At 37.4% G+C, this 24184-nt stretch overlaps 1 protein-coding gene across 1 annotated transcript in view; it reads right to left on the reverse strand.

Annotated features, from left to right (window-relative positions):
• The window catches only part of LOC102429679 (ubiquitin-conjugating enzyme E2 E2), a 239191-nt gene that overhangs the window by 52675 nt on the left and 162332 nt on the right, over positions 1–24184 (reverse strand). Inside the window, exon 3 of the mRNA XM_006087622.3 lies at positions 14259–14391. Within this exon, the coding sequence (XP_006087684.1) occupies positions 14259–14391 (133 nt within the window). The remainder of the gene's footprint in view (positions 1–14258; positions 14392–24184) is intronic.

The raw sequence follows: 24184 nt of genomic DNA on the forward strand, positions 1-24184 counted from the left end.
AATGTAGTGAGATCCTCAAGAAATCTAGTGAGACCCTCGAGGTTATGAAAAAGGACCAACTAGAAATTAAGCATACATTGACTGAAATAAAGGATATTATGCAGAGTTCCAACAGCAGACTAGAGGATCGCAAGAATCAAGTCAAAGATTTGAAATATGAAGAAGCAAAAAACACCCAACTGGAAGAGCAAAATGAAAAAAGAATCCAAAAATACGAAGATAGTGTAAGGAGCCACTGGGACAACTTCAAGCGTACCAACATGCGAATTATAGGGGTGCCAGAAGAAGAGAGAGAGCAAGGTATTAAAAACCTATTTGAAGAAATAATGACAGAAAACTTCCCCTACCTGGTGAAAGAAATAGACTTACAAGTCCAGGAAGCGCAGAGAACCCCAAACAAAAGGAATCCAAAGAGGACCACACCAAGACACATCATAATGAAAATGCCAAGAGCAAAAGACAAAGAGAGAATCTTAAAAGCAGCAAGAGAAAGACAGTCAATTTCCTACAAGGGAGTACCCATACGACTGTCAGCTGATTTCTCAACAGAAACTTTGCAGGCCAGAAGGGAGTGGCAAGAAATATTCAAAGTGATGAATGCCAAGAACCTACAACCAAGATTACTTTATCCAGCAAAGCTATCATTCAGAAGTGAAGGTCAGATAAAGAGCTTCACAGATAAGGAAAAGCTAAAGGAGTTCACCACCGCCAAACCAGTATTATATGAAATGCTGAAAGGTATCCTTTAAGAAGAGGAAGAAGAAGAAAAAGGTAAAGATACAAATTATGAACAACAAATACACATCTATCAACAAGTGAATCTAAAAATCAAGTGAATAAATAATCTGATGAACAGAATAAACTGGTGATTATAATAGAATCAGGGGCATAGAAAGGGAGTGGACTGACTATTCTTGGGGGGGAAAGGGGTGTGGGGGATGCGGGAAGAGACTGGACAAAAATCATGCACCTATGGATAGAACAGTGGGGTGGGGGGGAACCGGGTGGAGGGGAGCTATGGGGGGAAAAAGAGGAACAACTGTAATAATCTGAACAATAAAGATTTAATTTAAAAAAAAACAAAAAAACATGCTTATCAAAGCTATGGATAACATAAAGCTGGATAGAAAGTTAACACACCCGTCAGAAGTGAAGAATTAAAAGATCTAAACATGTCAAACTATAGGTTAAAACAAACAATAAAAATTTAACAGGAAAAAAACATTTAGGTTCAAAGCAGTATTTTTATAAGATGGAGGAGAGTTGGATTAAATGTAAAGATATGGATTTTTTGAAATGTAAATTATTATAAAAAATATAACACAAACAAGGAAAAGTACATAGGCCTTCAGTGCACAGCTTGATGCATTTTTACAAAGTGAACACACTCAAGTAACCACAACCTAGAACAAAATGTAAAATATTGCTAGCACCCCAGAAATCTTCCCTTTGTTTTTTCCCATCCCAAATGTAACGACTATTCTGACTCCCACCTCTCTATACGTTAGTTTTCATGTTTTTGAACTTATATAAATGTAATCATACAGTAGATATTCTTTTACATCTTCTTTCAATATCATGTTTGTGAGGTTCATATGTATTGCTAATTGTTCTGTTTTTTAATTTCACTATTATATAATATTCCACTGTATGAATATACCATAATTTATTTATCCTTTCTACTACACATGAATTTTCGCCCCAGGAATTTTCTGTTTAAATAAAGCTTAAGTGACAGTTGTGCACTGTGACAAGGTGGCAGCAAAGACAAAGTTTACATATTTTCTTTGCTTATGTCTGGCTTTGAAAACAAGTGCATGCATTGATTTGGCTTTCATGTGACTTCTAAAGCTGTAAAAATGGCACAGAAAAGTGATATAGTCATACTATATTACTAAAGGGAGACAGCTACAGTAAAAGGTACTTGGTTCTTAGTTTTTCGTATTTTCTTCCTCTGCAAAATTTGGTCCATACACTGAATATTATTAGAAGCCTACATTTAAAGATACAAATTATTTAATTGTAATTTGTGTCAACAGATGGGCTGCATAAATATAACTTAGATACTTATAAAATGAAGAATATTTCAAACAAGATGAAAATTAAAAAACTCGTTTCTTCTTTAACATGGATTAATTTCTTGCCATAAGTTTCATGCCAATATCTGTATCACTTTATTTTAGGCATTTTCAGCAAAACTATTACTTTTCAGTGCTTTAAAATAAAATGTATTGCTTTCTACTAGGTCTACGGATGCCCTTATGACAAACATCTTTTTTTCTTCTTTTTTAATCCTCACCCGAGGATATGTTTAAAAAGTGGGAGGAAGAAAGAGGGAGGGGGAGAGGGGAGAGAGGAAGGGAGGGAGGGAGGGAGAGAGGGAGGGAGGGGGGAGAGAGAGAGAGAAGAGAAGAGAAGAGAAGAGAAGAGAAGAGAAGAGAAGAGAAGAGAAGAGAAGAGAAGAGAGAAGTGAGAGAGAAACATCTATCAGTTGCTTCTGTACATGCCCGACCAGGGATTGAACCACAGCCCAGGTATGTGCCCTGACCAGGAATTGAACCAGAAACCTTTTGTTTTACAGACAAGGCTCCACCCAACTGAGCCACTGGCACAGGGCATGCAAACATCTTCATGGAAAAGGAAGGCCCTGCTGTCCAGTATATCTAATTCTGTGGGAAGAAAGAGAATGTGTGCATATGCACAAGCACACACGTGCTCTTACTGAACAACATTTCAATACTACACACCAACACAGCAAATAGACTTCTGAAGTGTTAAAGATGTGACAAGCAAAATGACTATTTGCTTATCAAAAGTACTATTTGCCCGGTACTACAAGACTGAAAAAAGTCTTCGTTCTCAGCTTAGTCTAATGCCAATAGACAGAAAAGAAAACCAACTGACAAATAGGTACAGTATAAATGTCAGACTGTGAAAAGTTTCATGAAAGAAGTTACTAGAGGTTGATGTAATAGAAAATAACCAGTGTGGAACTATTTGTATAAGGTGGCCAGGAAATGTACCTCTCATTAGATGAGGCCTGAAGAATGACAAGGTGATGCTCATGTGAAGGATGGATCATACGTGTCCCAAGAAAGGGATCAGCAAACCCCAAGGTCCTGATGAGCAAAAAGGAGGCTGAGGAGGGCTGCAGTGGTGAGGCAGGTGGAGATGTCATGAAGGCCTTTTGAGCCAATGTAAGAAGTTTCAATTTTATTCTAAATGCAACAGAAAGCCAATAAAGAGTTTTAAGCAGGGCAGCAATAAACCACTGACAGAGATTAAAGTTCTCATAGAGATTATTACAATGTACCTACCTATATAATTTAAGTTTAAAAAATTTGGCTCTCAAAAGAAATTTCAATCGTTGTACTGTTGATGCTCTGTTGACTAATGAGTTTGCCGACCACTGATCTAGTCCATTCCCCTGCAGAAGTACACTGTAACCACAGGCAATTGTTTCGATTTATTTCAGTCCTTATTTAGACTCTCGTGGGAAGATTAATTTATCTGACTGATTTAATTGTTCATGCTTTTATGATTTATTAACAAACGAGTCTTTTAATGAGAATGTGGTATTTTGTGAGGCATTATTCTGTATTCTATGTAGAAAATAACTTCCCAATCCCTAAACACTGAGAACATAATGAATGAAAAAGAGAAAATGTGAGTAATCTTTTCAATGATCAGTCTTTCCTTTAAGAAATCCATTCTGGAAATTTATAGCTGCAAAACCCAGTTTGGGTTGAAAATTTGCCCATTTCTATAGGTGAGGTCATTTATTCTAGAATTTTAACCCCCAAATCTGTATCTCTAGCTCATATCACTCACTTGAACTCCAGTTATATAAAGCTGCCTAACGAACATTTTCCACCCAGATGTCCTATAGGTTTCTTGTAGGCAACATGTTTCCCCCTGGTCATTCAGATGAGAAGCCAGAGAGCCCTCACAGATGTCTCAAATCAGTTTCACTGGATACAAATGATACTTCTAAAATAGTGTTCCAGGGGACATTTAGCAATATCTGGAGACATTTTTGTTACAAACTGGAGCAGGGGCAGAGAGATTGCTGTTGGCATCAGTGGTTGGAGGCCAGGGATACATCCTACAATGGAAAGAATAGCCCTCCATGACAAAAGCCTATCTTGTCCAAAGTGTCAATCATGCTGAAGTTGAGAAATCCTGTTCTATCATATCCGGAATGTAAACTCTATAAAAGAGACACTTCTATACATTCAGTATTTGGACTTGTATATCGGTCACATATTTACTGAATAAAGAAATAAAAAAAGAATTCATATATTGTTACCCTTGTCTTCATCCCTGATACTCAAACTTCATACTTTTCTAGCCTGGACTATTGTGTTAGCTCCTATTATTCTTTTCTCCATGCTCCCTGGGATTGTATCTTATTCATCTTTACACAGAGAGGAACTTCAAAGTATCGAGGGCTCAATAAATCTCTGCTTTATAAATCATCCTTGAAATGCATTTCAAAAAGCAACCAACTTACAAGAATTTTTGGTAGGTTCTGCTAACATACTGGTATCATGAGAAAAATGTACCCGATTGCTTAGAATAGCTACACCTGTATAAATCAGTGTAGCTATCTGATTCTAGATCTATTTTATTTACAATCTTTAATTTCTGTCTGACTTTGTTTCTCTTTACTTTCCACAGGGCAAGATCTGCATAATAACTTGCAAAGATCAGTCTATCGTATCTTTCCCGAATTCAGTGGCAAGCCATGATTACAAAATGAATCTGACCTTGGCCAGCTGGGAACTGAGAACATTCCTTTCTCTAGTTTTCCTTGGACCTGTGTGAGCAAATCTCTAAGAGGCTGCTATCTTATCAAGAGATCCAGCTTCAACTCTAAGGAAAAAAAATCAAGGAAATTTGATCATTTCCATAAAGGGATTGATATTTGTCTGGTAATCTTAAAAATTAACTCAGACCTTCCTACTATATCCAAGCTTGAACAAAATAACCTTATATATAGCTACCCAAACAAGTGATGCATTTAAACAGAGAATACCACAGTTTTCTTACATGTAGAATACCATTTCCCCATCTCATTTCTTAAGTGGATGACAAAATTTGTTTTCAAATTTACAGACACCTAATGAACACAGGTGTCTGTTCCATGTCTTGATGTGGTACCATTAGGGGCTCTATCCTACAAGGTTAGGAAAATGCCAAATTTGAAGCTTTTTCCAGCTCAGCTGTGCACAAAGTTTTCTTCTTTACAAAACTATCCCTTCAACATCACCTTACTGTCCCTGAACTTTCTGTGAGTTGTGGTGTTTCAGAGTTTCTAGTTTTCACTGTTTTCTGGTACTGGTGGATCTCTACCCTTTGATGTTTGGGATCCTGAAGACTTCATCTTCAAGTTACTCCACCTTGCTCTCTTCAGAAGAACTCTGTGAGGGGAGTGTCACTTGTCTAGATCTGAGAATCTTTCTTTGGAAAAATCACCTGATAAGTGAGTTGCCATCTCTCCCTGGCCCTGAGAGCTCCTCATTTTCCATACATCTCAACATCTCCAGTTTCTTTTGTTCATTTAACCTCCCTGTTAAAAAGACCCTTTGTGAAGGAATTTAGACCTGTCCATTCCTCCCAGTTACACCGACAGTAATATCAACAAACACCAACTCCCATTTGGAGTGAGATCACATTCCACAGAGAAAGGAACTCCAGAGCGTAGAGGGACATGACAAAATACATGTCTGAAACCCCCACCTGTAAGGCAAGATTCTGATGGGGGAGTGTGAGTATATATCAGAGGGGATAATTACACACTTACTCCATCAGAACTTGGGTAAAGGTGCAGGTGGCTGAGTTACTTCAACCTGAAAGATTAAGTTGGCTTGGGCAAAAGCATTTCAGAGGAGACAGTCCTATACAATAAAAGGCTAATATGCAAATCGCCCTAATGGCGGAAAGACCAGTTGCTATGATGTACACTGACCACCAAGGGGCAGACACTCAATGCAGGAGCTGCCCCCTACTGGTCAGTGCTCTCCCACAGGGGGAGTGCTGCTCAGCTAGAAGCCGGGCTCATGGCTGGTGAGCACAGTGGCGGTGGCAGGACCCTCTCCCGCCTCCATGGCAGCGCTAAGGCTGTCGGACTGACAGCTGTCGGACTGCCGGCTTAGGTCTGCTCTCTGCAGGGAGCGGGTCTAAGCCATCAGTCAGACATCCCCTGAGGGCTCCTGGACTGTGAGAGGGCACAGGCTGGGCTGAGGAACCCCCTCCCCGCCCCGCGAGTGCATGTATTTTGTGCACTGGGCCTCTAGTGATAAATAAAGGCCTTTCTTCCAAATCTGGAACTGCATCAGACTATAGAAAGCAAGGGAGAGAGGGATCCTCCCAAAATATGACTAAATAGAACTTCCTTTCATCCTAATGTCTGATTTTCTATTAGCTTATAACCGTATTTAATTTGGTTTAGAACAAATAAAGTTGGTACTCCTTGCCCTGAAAATGAAAAAAAAAAACAACCACAAAATCCATCCTACTTCTCAGTAATTCTTAAATTGGTGGTGGCTGGAGAGATAGCTGGACACAAAAATGGATATAATATGTTGTTTTAAAAGTGGGAAAACAATGACCCCTGTTTTGATCTACTTTTATTCATCACATTCATTTTAAAATTTCACACAACATTAAGGTGTAGTACGGCGTTTTTAAAAGGTTTATAAAAAAGGAGAATGCACTAAAAAGAAAAACAATTGACTTATGCTATGTAAGCAATACTATAGCCCAGTCATGATACTGGGGACACAAGGCTGGCTTTGACCCCGTTAACTGTAAAGTGTGAAATGACTTATCCTCTAGCTTAGGGCGAGCAAAATTCAGAAACCTGTATTTACTGTGTGACACAGAATTAATACTTAGTGAATTAGGGACACATCTGAGAAAAGCCCCAGATGCCTCTGGAAAGAGGGCCCTTGGCAAAACTGAAAGATAAGCACTCAAAATCTCTTCCTAACGTTCTGTGCAATTCTGTGCTCCTTGCATCGCCTCTTTCGTCTCCTGCCCAATACACCTGCTTTAGAGAAAGATCTGCTAAATAATTAACTTATACCAGAGTGTAAAATCTAAGAAACAGTGTTCCTTCTTCCAGAGAAAATAGCAATTTAAGTCTTCTCTGTAATTGGAAAATGAAAGATTTCGTTGAAAACAGGGTTTGAATTCCAGTTCTGCAACCTCCTTCCCATGTGACCTTATGCCACTTAAACTCCATTGGACCTCAGATTTCTGATATATGAAGTGGAGCAGGAGGTAATGAATACTGCCTTATGGCAAAGTTGTATGGATTAAATTAATGCAACACATTTTTATTGAATGCCTACTGAATCCCCAGGCAGGTCCATACGTCTGGGGGTGTTAGGTCATGGTGACAGGGCCAGGCATTATGTCAGGGCCGTGGGCTTAGTCGTCCAGGGGCACAGGGTTGGGTGTGCCGGGGCTGGGAATACAGGAGTGACATCAAAATAGACAAAGTCCCTGTGATCTTGGAGCTTACATGATAACTGGAGAAAGAGAAACAATAAATTCATAAATGAAGAAATGTATAATGCAGGAGGGTGAGGTGCCATGGAGAAAAGTCAAGTGTGGTTGGGGGGGGGGGGGAGGGGAAGGGGAAGCTCATAGGAGCATAGGTGGTTGGGAGTTGTCACGTAAGAGCCTCTCTGAAAAGGTGACATTTGAGCCGACACATGACAGGAGAAAGGGAGTAAGCCAGGTGAATTTGTGGGGGAAGACAATAAAGGCAGACCGAAGAGCACATGCAAAGGTTCTGTGGAAGGAGCATGCTTTGAGTATTTGAGTCAAGAGAGAATTGCTGATTTTGAAAAGTATATTGTGAGCAGGGTGATTCTTTATGGTTTTGTGTGCTTTTATTCAGTGATTTGGGAATCACTGAAGGGTTTTAAGGCAAAGAATTGATATAATCTGACTTAATTATAAAAGGATCATATGGGTAGGAGTAGACACTGCAGGGGGAATAAGGCAGAAGCAGGGAGACCAGATAGGAAGATTTCTAATACAAGCGGGGGGGAGGGGAGCAGTTGATGGTGGCTCAGGCCCAGAGTGTTACTAGAGAAATTATGAGAAATGGTTGGATTCTGGATTTATTTTGAATATTTACTTTGAGCCAGTAAAACTGGGTCTAGCTAGGCTGTGTGAGAGGAGTCAAGGATGACGGCAAGGTTTTTAACTTTAGCAACTAGAAAACTAGTTTCCACTCATTGAGATGGGGAAGATTAGAGGAACTGTTTTGGCAGGAGTGAGGTAAGGTTGTGTAATCAATAGTTTACTTTGGAACAGTTAAATTTGAGGCGACTGTTGGATGTTCAACTAGAGATGTAAAATAGGCAATTCAATGTGTATGAAAGCACTTGATTCATGGCCAAGGCTTTAATATGAATATATGAACTCAGGTTAAAAACAAGTTAATTCATGTTACTCCATGCTGAGTGTGTTCTCTCCTCAAGGCCAGAGCAAATGAGTAGGCAGTTGGGTTTACACATGCAGACTATGGCTCTTTCCAAAAATTCTGGGGAACACTGTCAACTTTTTTGAACAGTAGCAGAAGCAACAAAAACAAGCCAATGATAATAACCTAGTAAGAAGAAAATTGTGGAATTCCTTGTTGAACTTTAGTTATAGATCTATCTCTGGCTTTTAAATACTGGCTATCATAGCTTCTTACTATAACTAACTAGCTATTTTATTCACTATTAGCCTTACTTGTCAATTTAAGGTTAAAATCTAATGAGGATAACAAAATGAAAATCTGACGGACCTAAATGATCTATTTCATCATCTGAAAGCTGGTGAGACCTTTCCTATTAACTGAAATTTAATCAGTAAGTGATTCATAGATTTTATCACCCCCATATAACATACAATACTCTCTGAAATGACCTCCAAGTTAAGATTTATTTTCAAATATGTTTGATGAAATTTGTAATGAAAGAACAAACTATATTAAAAAGCTTTTAGATATTAACATTAAAGAGCTTTATTTATGACGTGAATATTTCTATGTATACATGTAGTTGTTGTTTTTAAAGATCTTAGGTACAAATTTTATCATTCCTTTTTGGAAAATATCGACTGGCAGATACTGTCTTCCATTACCAAAAAATACAGTAATAGATTTGAACATTGAGACAGCATGTCTAACTTGTGCATAGGTTGTCTGAGATACTACAAATAAATAACAAGCATGCTTGATCCTCCTTCCTACCTACTCTTAAATCTTTATAGAATGCCCACTTATTATTATTATTTTTCAAATAAAATATCCAGATCCATAGGAGACAGAAAATAGGCTCCTCTGTGTATTTCTACTGTAAAAACAAAGATCTGACATGTTATCTGACATATGTCATTAGAACTCTAAGATATGAAATATTAGACATGATGTCACAATATTTTCAGTCAAATAAAAGAATACAGGAATAAAACATATTTCATGATTTTGCTTCTAAATTTTTCAAGTACACTTGTTAATTTTATTTGATGTGGGACGTCAAAAAAACCTTGCATATTATTCACAAAAGGAGAAATAATTGGACAAAAGAAAATAATTCCACATTTCACTGGTAGTCAAAAAAATGAAAATTAAAGTAACCATGAGATACCAGTTTTCATCCACTGGGATGGCAGAGATTAAAAAAGACTAGGGATTCTCAGAGCTGATGAGAGTGTAGGGAATTCTATACTATCATGTGTGGATGACCATGAAGTAAATGAATACAATGCTTTTCTGGAGGGCAATTTGCCAACCTTTATCAAAATTCTAAAAATGTGTATAATCCCATTTTCCCAGAAGTTCCATGTCAACAAATATGCCTTAGGAAATAATAATGGAATTATATAAAATATGTAAGTATAAAGATGTTCATCACATAATCACATCACTGATTATAAGAGAAATTTTGAGAAGAACTTAAATGTCCAATCACAGGAAATTAGTTAAATTTGATATATTTATATAATTGAATATTTCATAGCCTCTATAACTGTAATGTAGTTATATGCTTATTGGAACTATATATAGTGGTGGGTGAATATATAATGTTAGGTAAAAAAATTAATTCTAAAATCATAGGAAGGAATATGGCCCAATTTTTATGTGTATATATATTTGTGTGTGTACATAAAAACATATTTATATATAGGGATGCAGAGAACAAAAATCTCAAAAGAAATGGTATGAGTAATTACTTTCTGGATTAGGATTATAGGTAATTTAATTTTTTCCTTTTGTTTATCTGTAATTACTTTTTATTCCATTACAAGTATGTAGACTTTGCAAAGTTAAAATATTATAATATGCATTAGACTTTTAAAATAAAAAAGTGCAGATTTTGAGTACAGGAGTAATTATCTATAAAATGAATAAGAAAATGTAATCCTCAATAAGATATAAAGCAACGTCTACTTTAAAAATAGATATCTGAATTATAACATTAAAATGTATGCCTACACTGAAAAAAAAATACAGTATTAAAAAACTTTGGGACTTACCAGCATAATAATATGCTTTTATTTTCGGCCACATGTCATTTCTAAATTTTCATTAAACAAATATTTTCCCAAAGAAATAATATTACTAGTGGTTAACAATTCAACTAAAGACTTGGCATCAGATATTTTAGATACAACTAACAATGTTAAACAAAACAAAATTGCTATAGATTTAGTAAAAAAATGCATAAACATACTGATTCCATGCATAAGAAAAGCAATGTACTAAAAACTTTACTGAGATATAGCATTTGAAAGTACAACTAGTACTTGGCCCATTTAAAACTAGTATAATAAGTATAATGAGCAGTATCTACTTATAAAAATTGTTTTTCTTGCCTTATTAGGATTTAGGTGCTGAAGTGTAGGGCTGTCCGAATTGATGAAGCCCTACTCCCACAAAGTTCCTGTGGCAAGACGAATCATCCAAATTGCTCTACTGACCATTAAGCGATATATTTGAGCACTATAGTACGTAAAAATTCCAAGTGTGAGAGTTTAGGAAAAGTTCATTTCATGAATCCAATCATGCCACAGACTAATTTTATGTATGGATATTTGATAACCATTAGACAGCTAATCAGATTTATTTCTGAGCCTCTGCTCTCACCAACAATTCTACCTGACACCTACCCTACTCTGGGTTCATTCTTCAGAGTACTGGGAAATGTTGAATGAATCCAAGTGTGTGGTAAGGTTGTTGGAAAAGAGCACAGGATGAGGGCAACAGAGAAAACAACAAAGCTTAAGCCCAAATATGGATTACTTAGAGTAACAGCGGACTAGGAAAGCATGAACAATGGTACTTCAAAACTATTAATAAGTCTTTGTTTTAGTTAACAGTTTTCAAGACACCTACAAACTTTTCCCCTTTAGTAGAGTAACATCTGTCTATAAAATTTGATTTCTAATAATTAGGTGGTAATAATATGCTTTGAAAAACTTCCTACCAGTTTCTAATAAATGAGCATTTAAATTGTGATTAGCATTACCAAAGTTTGATTTTTCTTAGTCCTAAGAAATTGTCAAATCAAATTCATTCAGTAGAGGGATTTAATCTTTTCTGGTAATATTCTTTTTGTAAAAAACACTCCCAGTAAAAGGAAGCCTAGTAGTAGACAATTAACAACAAAAAAAAGGGAAGCCTAGTATTTCAGAAGCATAGCTATTCAAAACCAGACTGTCCAACTATGGGTCAGATTTTTCACATATAGAAAATTGAAATCTACTTTCCTGTAACTGACACCCTCCTGCTTCTATTTTTGTCCTATGCAGCCATCCAGGATAAAGTCTAACCCCAACTCACACCGCAGAGTTCCTGAAACATCCGAGGCCAGATATCACATTCCTTCTATGTCCTATTTTTACTAGTAAACATCTTCAGGCTAACTGTGTATAATTCAGTGCAAAGTGCATGGTCCCTGGAGTCAGAGGTTCAAGTAGATTTGTGGTTGTACATTACTGAAAAACCTCTCTAAGCTTCATCATCTGTGAAAGGAAACATCCTAGCCTTCCTTGGGTATACTGGAGGAGAAATAAGTAGGTACAGCTTATGCTCAGTACAGTGAAGATCAAGTGAAGAAACTCAAGACTGCCAATAACTCTCTTTTTCCCAAGCTTATTCATTTGTCCTTAAAATGAGGAGCTTAAAAGTGAATGAGTCACTTGAGATACAGTGCAACCAGTTCAAAGTCCTGAAAATTATATTCCTAAGAATGTCTCCTTAAGCTTTCAAGAACCCCAAGTACCCATAGAATTTTAGGCAGCCAAGAGCCCACAAATTTTCTTTATAGGAAAATAAAGCAGGTCTCTCTTTTCTATCTGTATCATGATTTCGTTCTGATTCTCAATGAAATACTACATATGTAGCCAGGTTAAATTCCATCTTGTTAGTTTTGGCCTATCCTTCCAGTTCATCGAGGTCTTTTGGAAACTGAACTAGTTTATCTATCTTATTAGCTTTCCCTTCTAGATTTGTTTAATCTACACATTTCTGTCATGGGGAACTTGGATAAGTCCATACATTTTCTGAGATGTATACAGACTACACCAGACATACAAGTAGCACAACTGCCCAATTTGAGCTTTCCCTTCTCTCCCCTGCTCTGAACTTCCTTTACTGAGGAGGCTGTCAGAGAAAGGTCCTCCATCACTGGTAGAGTAACAGGTATTCCAGGTGATTTATGGGCTGGTCCAAGGTAGATGGAAAGACATAAGGTTCCAATTCAGTAAAAGGATAAAATAATTAGATATATTATGGCTTTGTCACTGAAAACCTACCAAATGCAGCTCTGGGTGATCACTAGTGCTACCAAGTCTCTCAGCTTGGATACAATGTATTGTGTAATATAGTAAGAAACATGAGTTTAAGCCAACGGTTCTCAACCTGTGGGTCGCGACCCCTTTGGGGGTTGAACGATTCTTTCACAGGGGTCGCCTAAGACCATCGGAAAACACATATATAATTACATATTGTTTTTGTGATTAATCACTATGCTTTAATTTTGTTCAATTTGTAACAATGAAATTGGGGGTCACCGCAACATGAGGAACTGTATTAAAGGGTCACGGCATTAGGAAGGTTGAGAACCACTGGTTTAAGCCCTGACACCATTATTTACTTGCTAAATAATGCTGGGCAAATTATTTAGTTTCTCTATGCCTTGGTTTCTTCTTTGGAAAAATTAATAGTTATTACTTTTTGCTTTGAAATAAAAACAACATGCAATCATCAATGAAATGGAAGAAGAAAGGAAGAGAGAGAAAATGAAAGAGAAGAAAGGTAGGAAAAAGGGAGGGGAATTATAGAAAGTCATGGTGAAGGTATAGACTTATTCTTGCTTTTTAAAATTTACTCCAACCTACAACTGAAATAAGTTTTATTTCCCTCGGCATTGAGAGGTAAGTCTTATCAAATGAGAATTCTTTCATGATAGTCAATACACACAGTGTTTGCAGGGTCTTTTCCTTTCCACAGCAGAGAACAAATTTAAACTTGTCAAATGACTGGCTTATAGGCAGTAGAAAGGAACGTGAAGAATTCTTAAAGTACATAATCTTGATTTAGATAAGTGAAAATTTTACCACGTTCTCATTGACACTGTACTCCTGCACTTGCTCTAGTCATTTATATATGAGTTTCATTAATTATTCATTTGTACTAATATGAAAACACTTCTTTACTGAATTTCTTGGCGTGATTTTTAAGCCTTGTGGGTCACACTTTCCATTCTAGTGCATGTGTACACTTCATGTGAGCAGCTGAACCACGGAGGCTCTGGAACTCAGAGTGCCATAGCTGGTGCCATAAGCCCTGCCTTGGTGGGGCTCCCTCCACTTCCAGTCTGGCTACCAGTGTGGGTGTGGCTCTGGCTCCAGCTTCAGGCTCAAGGGCTGGTACGAGCCCAATTTTACTCCCCTATTTTCAGCCATAACATGCTTTCTAATGTTATATTTAAACATATACCACAAAAAAAGGAGACACTGAGAAAGGATGGCAAAAAACAATGCAATATGAAATACAGGGCTGAAGTGGAGGAATAACCTATACTTTTGTGCATTCTGTTTCCTTTTACATACAATCAGCCCTTGGACATTGTCTATGCTAACAGGATAGATGTGCATTCTTAGATATGTATATTTAAGAATATGTATATGTGTACACAGATATAACAATATATATCGCTAAATATGAATCAATACATCATACTGACCTTAGGGGGTTTAAACGGATAGTCTGGTGAAAAGGTAATGTCAAGAAAGAACACCCCTCCTTCATAGACAGATCCTGGGGGTCCCAATATCGTTGACCTCCATTCATAAATGTTGTCTCCTTTGGGTCCAGCACTGAAATAAGACATACAAATGAAATGTGCTTAGAGATTATATAAACGCTTGGAATTTAAAATATCTATTTATGGTAACAATAAATTGAGCATTTTCATAAAAACACAATGAAGTTAATAGGTTCATTTTATATGATGATTCATTTGTCAATATCATCAGTATTCTATATATGAAGTATATTGGTATCCTATATTATACAGAGCTAATATGCTAATTAGACCAGACGGCAGAATGACCTTCCAGAACGACCACTGGGTGGGGGGCAGGTCGCAAGTCAGCTGGGGCTGCCACCCTTTGCAGGGCTATCAGTGGGGAGGGGGGGTTGGGGGGCTCCGCAATCGATCACCCTGCAGAGGGTAGCGGCAGTTGGGGCTGTGAGGGCCGAGCCCCTGGCATGAATTTCGTGCATCGGGCCTCTAGTTACTTAATGAAACAGAACAAAGAAGATTCTCTTTTGTCATTCACAACCCTAAATCTATGGAAAAAAAGATTCAAGGACCAAAGACACAGGTGGGAACACAAACAATTAATAAAGCATGTAATTATTTATGAGGTCCTGAAAAGGATAATATGGTCATAGGGCCAAAGAGATGAAATTTCAAAGCTAAAAGGGCAGCTAGAGAGAGAAAAAAAACAAAAAAACGGCTACTATCATTTGTTAACAACTTAGAAAACAAATGATGCTCTTGGAGATCAGTAAATGTTCATCATCCATAAAACTTAGCTTAAGTATCATATCTCATCTGATTCTTCATTTCTCTCTCTGCACCCAAAGACTCTCTATCCATATCCATCCATCCCCACACATCACCACTAGTGTGGTCTATAGAAGGTAAGATGTATCATTTCATTTTATAACTGTGTTTTGTAACTTTACTTTTTCTGTTCCTCACTAGAATAGTTGTTCCTTGAGAAAAAGATTTTGCCTTGTCCTCAGTGCCTAGTAAGTAAATGTCGGTTGGATGATGATGGACTAACAGCAAAGCAAGTGAAGCCACATGGCTGCAAGCAATAAATATATGTCCCTGGGTCTCAGAGAAACTCACTGAGGGAGATAAGGCCCACATGAGTCAATTGAACTGTATTAATTTTCTCAGGTGAACTGAAGGGCAAAAATAACTTAGCTTTCCAGTGTTCTTTTTGCCATATCAAGCCAATACCAACATCTAACAGCCTGAAATTATCCTCACATCCTGTAGTAAAGTGGGCAACCCTGTTAAGGTGTCTGGGAAAGATTTTATTGTCAACAGAGATTTAGCTTCTATTTTGAAATTAGTTTATATCCACAAAAATTGTATTGTTGAGCAATATATCAAAAAAGCATGCATCTTAACCAAGTCCGAATTATTTTGGGAATGCAAGGCTAGTTTAATAACAGAAAATTATTAATGTAATTTATCTTATTAACAGATTAAGTAGAAAAAAACCTCATAATTTCTACAGATGCAGAAAAAGTACCCAACAGGCTTTAATAATAGCCCTTCATGATAAAAACTCATAGCAAAATTGGAATAGAAAGAAACTTCTTTAACCTAACCCGATAAAGGGCATCTATAAAAACCTTACAGCAACTAATATATTCGATGGTAAAATATTAAAAGCACACCTTTTAAAATTGAGGAACAAGTCAAGGATGTCCACTACATCCAATTCGAATCATTACTGTATTAGAGATCATACTCATCAAGGCAAGGGAAAAAAGGTATATGGATTGAGGTGGAAGAAATAAAACTTAACACTTGCAGTATTTATGAACACAGAAAAAACTCCCCAATTCTCTAGAATTTATCAAACTTAATAAAAGAATATAGCAAAATAGCTAAATATAAGATCAATATGCAAAAATCAACTGCCTTTTAATACTCCAACAAAATTAGAAAATGTATTTAAAATATCTTTTATGGTAGTATTAAAAATATAAGGAACCTAGAAATAATTTTCATAAAAATATAAGATTATTATGAAGAAAATTATAATACTGAAATACATTCAAGAGAATTAAATACAGAGAGCTACAAACTTTATAGGTAGGGAGACCCCAATATATTATAAATGTCAATTTCCTCCCAATTGACCCAATACAATTCTAATAAAAAAGTCCAACAATTTAAAAACAAAATTAAACTTGACAAGCTGATCCTAAAACCTATTTGGAAGCTCAAAAAAAAGCTCCTCAAACTTGTCCATGCACACATGGAAATCAGATACGTGTCAGAACTAATGGAGCTAGGAAAACAGTTTTGTTTTATTTTGAAAACAGAGAAATTGGTTTTCTACCTCAAAAAATATACAAACTTCAGCTGCAGACAGATTAAGTACTTAAATGCAAAAGTCAAAAGTTTTAGAGTTTGACTAAAGAGACTAATGAGACGAGCCCACACACTGAGACAAGAGATTTGGATTATATAAAATTGACCAAATTCTAGTGTTCAGAAAATATAAAATCTTATGAATCAATAAGACTAATAATCCATTAGAAAAGATATAAATAGGCATTTTCAAAATGAAGAAATATGAATGACTACTCCTATATAATAAAAATGTAATATGCTAAGTGTCCGCTCAACCAGTCGCTATGACATGCACTGACCACCAAGGGGGGCAGATGCTCTTACTGGTAGGTTAGCTTGCTGCTAGAGTCCGGCTGATCAGGACTAGGCGAGAGGGCTGGACATGCCCTGGAGCCCTCCCACGGTCCCTCCCCGGCCGGCCAGCCAACCTCCATCTGCTCCGATCAGGACTGGGCAAGACGGCCCCGATTGCCAGCAGGGCCGAGGGACCCCACCCATGCATGAATTCGTGTACCAGGCCTCTAGTACTCATTTAAAAATGCTCAATCTCATTAAAATCAGAAAAATGAAACAAAAATACAATTTGATATTATTTTAAACACATATAGGCAAAAATTAATGCCTGACAAAACCAACTGTTGATGAGGATGTTGAAAAACAAGAACTCCCATACACTGCTGATGAGTGTGTTCAATCACTTTGGATAAAAATGTGGACCTACCTACTTAAGTTGAATATACAGGGTGTCCCAAAAAATGTACATACTTTTTTCTGATAGCTCCATTGATGTTTCTTTCTTTTCAGATTTAACCCATTAGAATTAATAATTATTCAAAGTAAGTATACATTTTGGGGGACACCCTGGATATACTCATATGTTACAACATAGTAATTGCATTCCTAAGTACATAGCCCAGAGAAATTTTTATATATGTGTAACAGAAGACATGTACAAGAATATTCATGGCAATGCTATTTGTAAATATAAACACTGGGAACAACACAAATGTCCTTTGATAGAAAAATGTTTAAATTCACCGAAAGGAATACTACACAAGCAGTGACAATACATAAACTAAATGGATGAATCTTAAAAATATATTGAATAAAAAATCACATCTAAAAGGAATAATTATACTATTTCTATAAATTTTGAAAACAAGAAAATATACTGTTGAAGGACACATACATATATATTAATGCAAGAAAATAAATGAGCACCAAGTTCAAAAGAGTAGTTTCCTGGGTGGAATCAGACGGTGGAGGAATAGTACACAGGAGCTTCAGCGGTTCTAGTAATATTCTACTTCTCAGTATAACTGGTAAATTCAGTAGTTATGTTTTATAACTAGGCTTCATAACTTACACATTAGAAACGTTCTTATATATCTATCAAAGTTTCATACTGGGAAAAAGTATGCCAAAAAAATCTACCAAAATACTGTGTGAGAACAGCAGCTAAGCTGCAGCATATTTATACAGTGTGATCCTATTGTTTAAACTAGATACATAAAACAATTCTTTTATATTGTATAGAGATAGATATCTATGCCAAATCTTTTAAGAAATGAACTGGAAAGGTAAGTCCATGATAGTGGCTGTGCAAGGAACAGGAGAGAGTGGAGTGGTGTAATAGAAGAAATGGACCTGGAGATGGGGAATGAAAGAGAGTTCAATTTTATCTCTCGTGTTTGATTTCTCTTATTTAAAAAAGATGAAAAAAAATCACAGCCAAATTTGTCGCAGAGTGTTGAAACATGTTGAGAAGCAGTGGTGCAATGGACCAAAATACAGCATTCTCAACCCATCTTCCCCTTTACCTACCTCTTCTGAAGCTGACAATGAGGTACAGACATAATATATTCAGATCAGATGACAATTAAGCTTTGGCAACCATGGCACCCTGTTGCCAGACAAGCTCACTCACTCAGATGAATAATAAACATGGTTACACTCTGAGCTATAATTAGACCCAACATGAATAGGTAAGTTTATCAGAAGGAAGAGCTTAAAAGTAGAGTAAATTATAGGTTTGTACATACATTACTCCAAGGAAGATGAAGAAAGTTAGTTTGAAGAGTATATACATGACAGTACACAGCTATGAAATAATGTGCAAAGACACATTTCCCCAAAACAAAGATATAATTTATATTAGTTAATTATATAATTTAGGCTAAATAAGGAGTCACCAAAGAGTGCCACCAAGGAAGAGACTCAGAAGAAGGCTGGAGATACCTCACAAAAAGTGAGTAGTGTTTGTAGATAACTTACATTCAATTTTTGCCTAATCTAAGTTTTATTTGGCTCTCAGTCAGAACTCCAAATTTTATTGGCTCTTTGAAGTCAGTCAGCTGTCTATGCAGTTAACAGTGGGTTAAATAACACAATCAATATTATTACTCTAAGTTGGTTTATGTGGCCAAAATATATCTCTCTAAGAAAATACTTCCTGGCCTCCTCTATCATCTTAGAAATGGCATATCCACACCACTTGGAATCCCAAAGCTTATTGCAGTGCTTCTTGAACTAATCTCCCTTCGCCTTAGTTCACTCATTTGTAAAATGGGGCAATTATGGGAGCAACTGTAAAGTTTTAGTAGAACTGTACTCACGGAGCTTGAATAATGGGTTCTATAAGGGCCCAATTAGTAAGCCTCCAAATGTTCACTGCTTTTGTGTTTGTTGTCATGCCTTGTGGATAATATATAAGTTCACCAACACATTCAAAAGGTTAATTACCTGGTGATTTTATAAGAAGGGTTTCAAGATCCTAGGGCTTGAAAAAAGCTACCGAGACTGTATATAAATCATCATCATCTTCACTATCTCCATCACCATCATAACCCTAAAAGCTAATGTTATTTAGATCCAGCAGAACTTTGGAACCTATCAGAATTCATGCTCCTTCCAAGAAGTCCAATTTTTCAGACTACAATGTTTATTTAATATCAAGATTTTTCAGGTATGAGGTTACTTAGCAATGTTTTACCATTTACAGTATTCTTAATAATTGATACTCTTATTTTTTAAGATTTTATATTTTAAAGAAGAAAAATAAACACAACAGTCAAATTTCAAAATAAAATGCAATTAGATGAATTTGTTAAAATGCAAATATCAGTTAGCAAATTACAATTGTTTAAATGCCCAAAGTTGGTGCTTGGAGAAATTCTGTTAGAGAATCAACTTTATAAATTGTGTCTAGCTTTCCATGCTGCCGCCTACAGTGGATGAGCCTTATGCATAAAATATTTATAAATTTATAATAAAACTAGAGGCCCGGTGCACGAAATTCATGCACAGGTAGGGTCCCTAGGCCTGGCCAGGGATCAGGGCCAACCTGTGGGGCAACCGGCAGGGTAATCGGGGCCTCTGCTCACACCTGCCTTGGCCTGGCGCTACCCCTTCACCTGCTGCACCATCCTGCCGCGGTCCCACTCTTGTCGGGGCCCATTGGGGCCGGCAGCACCTCCACTGCCGCCTGCTACCAGCGCCCCATCACCAGCACCCGCCATGTTTCGCGCTGCCCCCTGGTGGTCAGCGCACGTCTAACTCCCAGCTGGTCAAACTCCTGCCCATGGGGACAATTTGCATATTAGCCTTTTATTATATAGGATTGCTGAAAAGGACTAAGCTCTCACTGTCTTTATTTAAGATTACTTAAAATGCTTTAAATATATGTGAATATCTTAACTGTGCTGTGTCTGCTGCCTTTTCATTTAACACTGTCTGAGACAGGTAAAGGGGAGGATGCAGGGCAGTGTTGGGGTCTTGGCTTCACAGGACAAGGAATTTGCCTTTGTAGAGCATCTCCAATGTGCCAACACTAACCTGAAATCAACAGGGACAGGGTGGGTTGGAGGAGACTTCTGGGGATTTCTTAGGAGCTCTAGTAATAATTCCTGCTTATGTGTCAGACTTCATGTGGCAGAATTCATCACTTCCAGTGGGAAGGCACTTTGTTCCCACAAATGATATGCTGCACCTTTGTCCAAAGTCCCTCTGGAAGTAAACAGCTGCAGGAATACTGAGCTTCTGGATTACAACACAATGATGTATGTGTTTCTCTAGTGTCGGACTGGAAGGAAAGGGTAGTTCACATCCCTTAAAAGAAAATATGCAGGCAAGGTCCAGATCAGTTACAGATAAGGACAGTAGGAAAGGCAGTTAAAGAGGGGAAATGCCACAAAACTGAATGAAATGAGAAAAAAAACATGTGGGGGTGGGGAGATTCAAGGTGAAAAACGTCTTCAGTGTTCTCAACAGCACGAGCTAACCCTCTTTGTTGCTAAATCCAACTGTGCTTTTTGCCTTCCTTTTACTACTATTCTCTGTAGCTCCCATCCCCATCCCTGAAAAAACTCTCTTCCCCAGGTGTCTCTTCAAGAGTCTTCCTCTAATTAGGCTACTACTCCAATTCTTTTGTCCTCATCAATGACTAACTCCTAGGGGTTCTATCCTCAGACACCTTTTCTCCTCACCTTCATTCTAGGTATCTAATAATCCACTTTCTATAATCAATGTACCAACACCAGTGGAATGCATCTCTAACCTGGTTAGAAACTGGAGAGTCACCTTTGACTATGCTTCCCCCTTCTCTTCTCTAAATCCCCCAAAGCCTGTAGAATCTTACTCCATAATATCTCTGTAATGTGTCTACTGGAGGCATCAGCTCTCACTTAGATGATGGTACCAGTATCCTCTGTGGTGTCCCTACCTCCAATTTTTCTTTCCTCCAATCCATCCACCAAACTGTAGATAGTCCAGTTCTGAAGTATCTGGTCCTTATTCTTGAAGTATTCCAAGAAAAATAATTATTTTATACTTTTTGTCAATGAGTGCTTAATAAATGGGAGGACCTATATTCTCAATCCCTCTTTCTAGATTTGGGATGTGAAGATAAAAAAAAATGATTTCAGTTGACTATAGTTATCTTTTACCAAATCTTAAAATCAGTACCTTTTGTTAACAGTGTTAATAACATAGCAGAGAGAAAGAGAGGGAGGGAGGGAGGGAGGAAGGGAGGAAGGGAGAGAGAGAAAGAGAGAGAGAGAGAGAGAGAGAAAGAGAGAGAGAGAGAAAGAGAAAGGAGATGAAAAGAAAATTTTAAACAAAACATAATTACTGCTAAATAATCTCGGTCCTTCCTCTTTCCTAGGGAAGGTAGTAGCTAGCAAGATAGTATGCTTAGTGATTAAACTAGCCTTCTATAAGTTATTGAGGACAGAAGATTCTTAGTAAAAGTTCATGACACCTTAGACTTCCTTGTTTCTTTCTATATTTTGTGTAAGGATGTCTCTCTCTGTGTATTTAATTTTCCCAACATGTGATATATTGCATTGAGCACGTAACTTTACAACAAAATTTTAAGAGATACAACTGTTCTAAACAGTGAGCAAGGAGAAGTAGAGAAACTGGGAAGCAGAAAGGAGGACTGCATGGGAAAATGATATTCTTCCTATTCCTTCTAACCCACATTTTTATAAGACACATTCACTTGTTAGCACAAAGATAAGTCAAGGATTCAAAAAGAAACCAATATTTTTATATATGTGGATTGTTGGAAGTAAGGTTACAATTATGAAGACTTTGGAAATCATCTAGTTCAACTTTTTCCTAACACAGATGCAAGGTTAGAACTGGACTAGAATTCCATTGAGTTGGACAACAGGCATAAAGTCAATCAGGCCCTAGCCGGTTTGGCTCAGTGGATAGAGCATGGGCCTGTGGACTGAAGGGTCCCAGGTTCGATTCCAGTCAAGGGCACATGCCCGTGTTGCAGGCTCAATCCCCAGTAGGGGGCATGCAGGAGGCAGCCAATCAATGATTCTCTCTCATCATTGATGTTTCTAATTTCTCTCTCCCTCTCCCTTCCTCTCTGAAATCAATAAAAATATATTTTAAAAATAAAGTCAATCAGAATTACTTAAAATGCTGAATTATAGAATTTTTAATCCTTTAGTTAGCTGAAGGACTCTAGAAATAAGTTAACTGATTTATTCTCAGCCTGTCCCTTCCTTTTCAACATATCCTCTCCTTGCAGGAAAAATGAGCCACTTTCACAGTATGGAGGGTGGGGTAGGAAAAATAAAGAAATAACTTGAAAAAATGAAAAAGCTCCCATTGAGACTCGCTTCTGTCCAAAGCCTTCATTTCAAAAGCGATAAAATTAAGGGTCTGTAAAGTGAAATGCTTTGCCTAAGATCACACCTACAGAAGAAAACCTAAGCCCTCTGATCCTAAGGAAAAGCCCTTACTACGTCACGATTGCTGCCAATTTAGAAGACTCAACAGGAAAAACTGTGTGGTTACCATTATGATAACTGCCCTGCTTAAGATAGGAGACCAAAGACCAAGACCAAGATGTGGATTTTCTTTTACCTTTTCATCCTGGGCATGTTTCAAGGACTAGATTCAGAGGTGGCAAACAGCCATTTTTATTTCCGCTATCAAATTCTTTTTGTTTGTTTTGTTTTTCATACTAGAAATAGTGATCTTTGACTATTCTCTTAATTTCTTTAGCAAACCTACCACTTCTTGCAACAATGCTTTTGTTGCCCATCTCCCACCCCAGCTCTTATGTGTTTTCCTCTGTTTTGGGTGAGAAATAAAACGTCTCAAGGCACACAAGGCTTCCAGAATTAGCCTCTCTCCGCTGTACTCAAAGGACAATTTGGGCATGTTGGAGCAGGTGGTGTTTCCTTATTATTTAAAAATTCCCCCACGCATGTGTTAGGTAGAGCTTTAATGTGCCTACTGATGCTATCTGCAGGTTAAACAAGCTTTTGACAAGAGTGCCAGCCACTGCTGCCCCTCCAGTTTTCAGGACGCCGAACCTTTCTCAAAACGTTTCAGTTCTCGAAAATGTTACCACTCATTGAGGACAGAATGCAGAGTGCTTTGGTAGCATTCCAAATGCAGCTTTCTTTCTAACATTTATACTATACAAAGTAAACATTCCATTTCAAAGTTAGGATGGAGCAGGTCTTAGGGACATTTAAGTATTCTTAGACAGGAGAGTTGATTTATTTATTTGTATACAGAGTTAAGGCAGTTGCTTCCCAAGTAAGCTAAATACCTCAATACACTTTTCATTGGCTGAGAACACCTTTTGTTTCTTGGATAGGAATATGGTAAACAACAATTTCTTCATACAGCTGCCTAATTTATTCCAAGAAGGTCGGCTGTGATACCCTACAACCTGCATGTTTTTCTCTGTATCCCTGGCCCTGCTATCTGGCTCAAAGACCCATCATCACTGTTTTCTTCCAAGCAGCTGCCTGGAGGCACAAGTTAGCACAGAGGAGGGAGAGGAAACAAGTCAATTGGAGGACTAATGAAGCAAACTACACACACAGATACTAAGTAAAGGTCTGTTGAAGAAGAATAATCATTAGTATGGCACAGTGGTAAAGAAAGGGGACTATAGATCCGGAGACCCAGGGTCCAAATCCTGGCTCTGCCTTTAACTGTGTGACTTAACGCAAGTTATTTAACCT

This window comes from Myotis lucifugus, unplaced genomic scaffold, assembly GCF_000147115.1.
Source record: "Myotis lucifugus unplaced genomic scaffold, Myoluc2.0 scaffold_39, whole genome shotgun sequence".
In the NCBI taxonomy this organism is placed as follows: domain Eukaryota; kingdom Metazoa; phylum Chordata; class Mammalia; order Chiroptera; family Vespertilionidae; genus Myotis; species Myotis lucifugus.